This window comes from Saccopteryx leptura, chromosome 2 (assembly GCF_036850995.1).
Source record: "Saccopteryx leptura isolate mSacLep1 chromosome 2, mSacLep1_pri_phased_curated, whole genome shotgun sequence".
NCBI lineage: Eukaryota > Metazoa > Chordata > Mammalia > Chiroptera > Emballonuridae > Saccopteryx > Saccopteryx leptura.
Window position 1 is genome coordinate 94,128,083 of NC_089504.1, and position 8,728 is coordinate 94,136,810.

General features: G+C 42.3%; 1 protein-coding gene across 9 annotated transcripts in view; it reads right to left on the reverse strand.

The window, feature by feature from the left end:
• Positions 1–8,728, reverse strand: part of CDC14B (cell division cycle 14B) — a 113,186-nt gene extending 104,458 nt beyond the window's left edge. For all 9 annotated transcript variants that reach the window (XM_066368325.1, XM_066368314.1, XM_066368318.1 and 6 more), the window contains exon 1: positions 8,111–8,728. In XM_066368325.1, coding sequence (XP_066224422.1) covers positions 8,111–8,267 — 157 coding nt within the window. In that variant the 5' untranslated portion in view covers positions 8,268–8,728. The remainder of the gene's footprint in view (positions 1–8,110) is intronic.

Below are 8,728 nucleotides of genomic sequence, written 5' to 3' on the forward strand. Positions count from 1 at the left end.
GGCCCAACCCCCTGCTTAAAACAGTTGTTCAATAAATATTTGTTGAATGAATATACTCATCAATTTCATAGCACAATTCATACAGATACAAATGAGTATAAATAAGTGCAGAAAATGATTCAGCTGTGATGGTCCTAAAATAGAGGGCCTTGCAGAATTCAGAATCTGTAATGATACAGCATTATGGATTGTGTCTAAAAAGATCAATGTCAAATTACATAGCAGTGCCAAGAAAGTAATCTTACTTTCAAATTAGAACTTGAAGGAACAACAAACATCACTGACATCAGGAACAAGATGTTTTTCTTTTGTGAAAAGTACACTGCCAACCAAATTCTAATGGTACAAAAGTGAACTACAGGAAAAATGAACTGACACAGCCTAGCTTCCTCAGCTTTTCCGACTCAAAGACAATGAGACCCAATCTTTGAACTGACTGGTGAATAAGCATTTTAAGAGAAGTGCTCTTCTAGAGTATAAATGATACTAAGAATTAAAGAAGCTGAATAAAAGACCAAGAGAATAAAGTCAGAAATCTTTTTTAAAATTAGGGGGAAAATATGTATATATGGGGGCCATTCAGATTTGTTCTGGCCTATTTGAGGAACTTGAAAATCATCAAAGGGAATCAGAATACTTTTTTAAATTCTTTAGAAAAATAAACTATAAAAGAGCATCCCTGTTCCCAAAGTTCAGGTTGGCATTTCATGACATTTCCCTCTTGCCAAACACAGTAAGTAAGACATAAGCCTGCCCACTAAGCAAAGAAATGCCCAGAAATAAATAAATAACCTGGGAGTGGGGGAGATCAAGAATAGCTATTATAACAACTCATCATAAGGATCCTTTCTTCAAAACCCTACAAAAGTGAGATTCAATTAAAATACAAACAGTTTAGTATTACCAAAAGTATCCACCATTCAAAACATAGCATTCATAACTGACCCAATAAAATAATCACAGAAACTACTTTCAGCATTACTTAGGACACAGAAACCAACAAAACTTTTGATATAGAGACAAATTTCAACTTGAGCCATAAACATAAAAAAGATATTCTACAGTTATAAAAAACTGAATCTGCTCCCTGAGACTAAGTTTAAGACAAGCAAAAACAGGAAGGGACAGAACCAAGAATCACAACTAACAGATTAAATCTACAGTTTAAAATCATCAGAAAGAACTGCAAAGTTAGTCAATGATCTGAATACCTTTGTTGGTGCAGTATCCATGAAAAGCTATAGAAAAAAAGAGAGAGAGAAGGGCGTAAAACTTTCATATAAACTCCAGGATCCAGGTGAGATGTACATATTCCAGTTAAAATCCTTGTATTTAGGATACTAAAATCAATTTTATTTTGGAAAAATATTTTTGAAGGTAATCCCTGCTTAATACAGTAGTCAGCTCTTCTAGAAATTAAATGACTAACCCCAGAAGATAGAAACCAGATGATGTAAAGAAACAATACTGGAAGACTTGTTAGCTCCTGCTGAACCAATATAATCTCTAATACAATCTCTCCACGTTTTGCCCACAACCCCTGCACTACTTACCTCACTCATCAGGGTGCCTGTCCTAAGTGAGGAATGCCTTTGAAATATTCAGATAAACCACTCTAGTCATGCTTTCTTTTCAACTTACAGATAATTACAAAAGGAATTTTAATGTAAAGGACTTCAAGATTTACGAAGATTAAAAACATTCCTGCCTGGCCTGTGGTGGCGCAGTGGGTAAGGCGTCCACCTGGAACACTGAGGTCACTCACTGATTGGAAACCATGGGCTTGCCCGGTCAAGGCACATATGACAAGCAACAAGCAAGCAATGAACAACTAAAGTGAAGCAACTATGAGTTGATACTTCTTGCTCCCCCCTTCTCCTCTCTCTGTAAAAAATAAATAAAATGTTGTAAAATATTTATATCTTCCTTAACTGGGAAGAGAAACAAAATGCTGGCTACTAAAATTATTTTTCCCAGTATAACAAAAAAGTAGATTTAAAAATTTAATTTCTTATTTATGTATAACACACATTTCAAATAAATTGGGTCTCTGTACTACACATTAAATAAGCATAGAAAGGCCTGTTGAAAGGTAATTTGTTTTAACACTCCCCCACCCAAAAATGCCCTATCTGCCAATATGTACCACCAGTATCATATCTTTGGATCTGTGTAGTACTCTTAAAAACAGATGTACCAGAACAGTCATAGTTTAAATTAACCACTCTGAAAAACTGATATTATCTCAGTGCATAATTTAATACATTTATTTTCTATACCCTTCTACCCAGGGCTCTCCATCAGGCCTTTGCATCTTTGCAAAGACCTTCCCACCCCCAATAAGCTTAGCTGCAATTTAATTAGGTAACATACAAACTCTTCCGTGTAATAAAAATATGTAACAATAGCCTCAAAAAGGAAGGAATGGATTGGGTTTATTATTCCTCTTACAAAGAATCTTTAAAGAGAAACCTTCACATCTTTTTCCCAAGTCAGAAAAATTAACAAACTAGGTGCCAAACCTCCTCTGCCTCTGACAAATACTGAGCCAGCCCCAGTTTGGGCCGTGACAGATGATGCTTAGAAGCAAAGAACACGCTGCATTTTCACTGTGCTGATTCACCGAACCTTTTGTGCAAGTACATGTGTGGGGAAATGCTTGCTTTGGAGCTAGAACCCTTCCCAGCAGTGAAGACTGTCTCAGTCAGCCCTGTGTCCCTGCCCTGGCCACTGCTGCCACATTTGCAGTACAAAGGACATCGATGGAACTCTGGCTGTCAACAAGGCCCCAGGCTAGGGACCTGCATGAAGCCCTTTCACATTCATCCTCCCAACAACTCGGAGCACTTTTTATTTTTAAACAGATGGGAAAACCGAGACTCCAAAGGTTTTTTAATAATCCGGCTGTGTTCAATTCCTGTGTGGGCAGACACTAGCTTACCCTGGCTTCCTCTAGTCTAAACGCAAGAATTAGCTCTCCAAAAACTCTTACCCATCCCAGTTTCCCCCCCCAAAGATGTCAAACATGGTATGTATGGTTCCTCTAGTTCTCTGTCAGGCCCTCCAAGTTCTTTTCCCTCACCGAACACACAAAACAAACTCCATGTGAGAGAGCAGGGACTATCTCCAACAGTGACCTATTTTTAACACTTGAGAGAAAAAAAAAGCCTGGCAGAGTATTCATTACACATTTGTTGAATGAATGAAATATAGGGAAAATCTGGGCTGAGATGACAGCCAATTTGGAAAACAGCACCAGCCTGGAGAATCTGAATTATGTACTTAGTTTGATCATTTCTCCAAATTCATGAGGTTAATTACTCCTCTCTCTAAATTCAACTTTATAGATATTACTTTTGGAGCACCTACTATGACACTATCTAATAGACTAAACAGCACAGAACTAACAAGTAGGTGTTTAAAAACCATTTATGTACAACTCTGTGAAACAGCTTTATCTGTCAGAAAGAATAAAAGTCAGGTAGTCACGGCTTTCCCAGAAAGAAAGCATCAATTTGGTCCAAATTACTTCTCTTTGGTCTTGGCTTCTTCAGAGGGGAAAAATGAACATTTGTGGTATTTCTAGATGATCACCTAAAATTCTTTCAAAAAACGAAACACCTGTTCTATCAATTCAGCGATCCCCCAATCTCAGAAACTTGTATGAAGCATCATTCCATCCTAAAAATCGACTGTGTGGTTTCATTCTAGCCTTCCCACCCCCAGTAGGAACTGAGGAAATTCATTACCACTCCAAGGCCCAGAGAAGTTCGAGTTTGCACTCACTGGCAACTGCTGGAGTTAGTACCATCTCTGCCGGCCACTTACTCCATTTCCCCTTCTTCATCTACCTGTCCAACCACACTTTATGTCCACGGAAGCAGTAACATTAGAATAGTGTTAAGTTTTTGTCCATGTGTGGTGTTGGAATGAGGAAGGAATTATACTTAAAACAGATAAATGACACTGTTAAGTATAGATTTTGAAGAATTAAGCAAGCACATAAACCAAGAAAATTCACATTACACACAAATTTAAAAGCATAGTCACAGCAAGAAGAAAAATGAATACTACATACTTTGATGAGCTTCAATCACTGAAACTCAATAATCTACTACATGAAACTCTTTCATAAAATTGAATTTACTTCCTCCTTGAATCAGTGCCCCACATAATAGCATCATCTCCTTTTCTAACAAGAAAATATACTTTTAGCACTTCAAACAATGAACATGCATGACTGTTTTATATATTGTAGTAGGCATGCAATAAATACTTCTTAAATTAATCAATAAATATCCCCTGTCTAATGTCTAGTGATATTTTTAATCCTAAAAAGAAGGGGGGTAGTGTTGTATCTTTTTAATTTTATTTGGTGGGTATCTAAGACACCATTAAGTAGTGCTTTCAGATGACAACCCTGACCTCAACTAGAGCTTTTCCAATAGTGATTTACTGTTATAATATAGGCATTCCTTAGAAGGTAGAATATCATGCCAGACATTGAAGAAAACCCGTTTTTTAATTTAAGACAAACCACCAAGAATCTTTTTTCTGCTGGTAGTTATTATCAATTTCCTTTATTAGTCAGAAATTTTAAAAACAAGCAAATAAAATTAACTGAAGTTCTATACCAAAAATCAATCCTATAAATTAACAAACATTACCCCTCCTATATTAATAAAGAGGAAAGGAAACGTCCATTGTCATTTATGGAGGGCCCTATTTAAGGAACAGGAATATAGGGACAAAGATTCAGACTTCTGGCCACAAGAAGAAAAGCCTGACTGTGACCAACCTGTTTTCTTTCCTTAGGTATTTCTCCCCTCTAGAGAGTTATCTTGTTCAAAATCCAACTGAAAACGCTCCTGACTTCCTTCTTCCCCCAGCCTCCTTAACAAATTCTGATCATACCTTTACTCAGCATCTGTTTAGCATTAACATATACAGTTTATACTGTAGTTAAGACCTTTCTTTCACATATTACACTGGAACCAGGAATACAGCTCAGGTAAAATCCATGTCACTGCACATGGCAAGAACTCAGTAATTGGTCAATAATAGCTTGATAGGGTCCCCAGCAGTCTGCTCCTAGTGAGAATAATGCCAGTATAGCCAGGTGGCTGGCTGGACACTGAACAAGAGTGACTACAATAGTGACCACAATACACAGGCCTACAGGAACAAAATAGGCATTAAGCATTCTATATTAAATTATATACATGAAATACCCTGGAATCAATGGTAATTCAATTTACAGATAAAATAAGTTGCAATAAAAATGTCAAGCAACTAAATAAAAAAAAAGTTTAATGTATTTAAGGGCAGAGTGGGCAGAAGTGATAATATGCATTAATTTTTACAAACCAACCTCAACGGGAAAGAATCATCACAATCCTGTAACAAATGTGGTGAGGATGTGGAATAATTGCTATATTGTTGGTGGAAATGGTGGTGGTGCAGCCACTTTGGAAAAAGTTTGGCAGTTGCTCAAAAGATTAAACATGGAGTTACTATGCACCCTAGAAATTCCCCTCCTAGATATTTACCCAAAGGAACTGAGAACATATATCCACGCAAAAACCTGTACATGAATGTTCATGGCAGCATCATCCAAATCACCGAAAGTCCACTGATGAATGGATAAACCTATATATTATATATACTTTGGCCAGCCTCTTTACTCTATTTTACTCTACAGATACAGTAACATACGCGGTTCTACATACACACTGATGCTGCTACTGGTTAGCCATTTGCAGTAGGAACTGGAAAACCCCAAGTAACCATTTATTTATTATCATTAAATAAATCACACTTCAGCCACACAATGCAATACTATGCAGACATTAAAGAGAGAACTGCTCTTGCTGGCATGGCATAATTTGTAGAAACTCAGATATGCATAGGTAACTGAAGGGAAAGAATATATGTATTACCCAGGATATCTCTTTTGGTAATGCTCAACTAAAAATGTGTACACATCGCTACATTGCTTTTAAAATTAAGAAAACAATGACTGAGGAAAAACAAGTTGACAAGAAATGGGACCAGGTTTCAGTTGGCTAAGGATGAGGCCTCAAGTCCTACCTGCAAGCCCTATAAAAAGTAAACTACACACTGTACCCAAAATCACTTTATTTTGTCTTGTATATCATACCAAACAGACTGATTTGGTATCTTTTTTTTTTTCCCCCCAAGAAGCCAAGATTGTCACTAAGAGACACCAGGAGAAATCTCAGGAAAGCTGACACCCTTGCTTTCCTGGAGTGATCTTAACTGAGACTGGATCCTTCCATATATCTGGTCTTGTAAGCCAAAAACAGCATTTTGGTTTTATCTTTCCTCAGTATTCTGCTGGAGATCTTTTCTTATATTAATTAATTGGTCACTGCCTCAGAAAAGCCAGCCACACTGCAGTTTTTCCTCAGTGAAGGAGTATTATTTACTGTACTGACTTTGTTGTCAAAAACTTCCTTTTTGATTGGAACCACCCTAAATGTTCATCAACAGAGAGCTATCCAAACAAGCTCTAAAACATATATATATAGTTTAAATCCACATACACCTTTTCATGGTTTTAGATTTTGAAACCATATGTACTTTGGCCTAATCAGTAATTAAAAGAAAATGAGGCAGTTTGGGCTGTACTAATGTAAAAGCAATCAGTCTGCTAAGAAATAGTGTGAAGGAAAAACAACGTGCAAACCAGACGTGTCTGGGTATGGTAGAGACTGCACAGACTTGACCTATTCCTGAAGGAGCCACAAGAAACTAGGTATACAATGCCTCTGGTGAAGGACACCAACTTTTCACTATACACTCCTGTGTACCATTAGAATTAAGAGATCTGTACTATGTAAGTGCATCCTCAACCAGCTTGGCTTCACTCCTACAGCAGCAAGCACTACCATTAACCTGCCAGTTGCCAGCAGGGGACAGGGACTTAAAGTAACCACTTCCTTCTTCCCCCTCTATTCCCAAGGGCCGCCCACCAAAGCTGAGAAACCTTCCACTCTACTCTCGGCTTTTTAAAAAATGAACCTTAGTTTCCAATTGCACATCAACCTAAAAATATATAGTAATTTCTACGACATCTCTGTGTTTGTCTGAACACTTCCGTAATTAACGTTCTGACCATTCCAACTCACCTGGAGCATTAACGGCGAAGAGCAGGAAACAGTTTATATAAAAACCCAAGCACGCCCGAGTTTACACATTACGCACCACACAGAAAACAGACTCAAATTCCCTCAAAACTGTAGACGGCTGTGCTGTTTACAAAGCGTTTCTTCAGACATCATCGCATTTGATGCACTCATAAGCTTCAGCGTTAGTTCTGATAAGCCTAACAGCTGCCAAATTCGATTTATTAGCCTTAGAGAATTGTACCATCAGCACTAATAACAAAACTATCAACGGGCTGCTTTTCTACCTGCTGTGTCTGGCTGCTATTTCTCAAAAGTGACAATTCTGGACTTTCAGCAAGCTGACCGGTTCAAATGCCATCCACGTGACATGTTTGTTTCTTGAAGCCCTGGAGGGGAATGACCGCGTGCGCGCGCTGGGGAGGGGGTGGTGCACAGAGGACCAGGGCGGGGAGGAGATGGGTGTCGCGCCCGGCCCGGGCACGCAGCCCCAGGCGGGACTCCATTTCCTACCCAGCAGCGGAGGTTTGGCAAACGCCACACAAACAGCTCCCATGCAGGCGTGTTCCGCGCGCACGGGGAATCCTCTGGGGTGACTCCGAGTTGCAGGCTCCTGGGAGGGCCAACCTAGCAGGCCACCCCAGGACGTAGTATCAACCAAACTTAGAAAAAGCCCGAGGAGTCAAGCTGACGCCAGCCATTTAAAAAGTGACCCTCGGCCCACCTTGCTGGGGTAGGAGGGAGCCAAACGGATAAAGTTACAGCTCGCCACTAACGCAGATAGCAACTAGGAGGGGGCGCTCCCCTCTCCCGGAGGGGGTGTGGCCGGCGGGGGCTTTTATGGGGGTGGGTTGGGGGTGGGGGTGCAGGCGCCTCGACTGCCTGGGGGATGGGTGGGCTGGGACCCCGCACCAGACGCCGTGTGCCCCGTGGCCTCGCCACGCGTTCGTCCGCCGGCTCACCGGTGATGTCCAGGTATAGGTCGTCCCGCTGCTCCAGGCGATGCAGTTCCTGCGACGTGGAGCTGCGGCTCTTCTTCACTCCCAGCGAGGACGAGCAGCGCCGCGAGCAGGGGGGCGCGGCGGCCCAGCTCGACCGCCGCTCGCTCTTCCGCTTCATGGAGGCGGCCCGTCAGGGGGCCACGACCATGGCCCCGCTCGCCCGCCGAGCCCCCGCCAGCCACGCGCGCGGGCGCTCGGGGCGGCGAGCGCGGAGAGGCGCTGCGGGGACGACGGGCGCCGGCCAAGCCAAGCGGGAGACGGCCGCGCAGGAGCCGGAGGAGGGGCCCTGCCCACCGCGCCTGCCCCGCTCCCCCGTGCAGCCTCCGCGGGACCCGCGCCGCAGCCCCGGCTACAGCTCCGCCTGCCGCGGCCAGCGCCCCCCAGCCCGCCCCCAGGTGCCCGCAGCTCAATGGCGCGGCGGAGGCGACTGTGCTTCGGCGGGCGGCCGGGCTGCCTGGGGTGACCGCGCGCGCCCACCGCGGACGCCGCTGCGGAGGCGCCGGAGTGCAGCGGCCCTCGGCGCCCTGGGACCCCAGGAGAACCGTTCCGTGGAGCTTCATTCACAAAAAAGGGCCCACA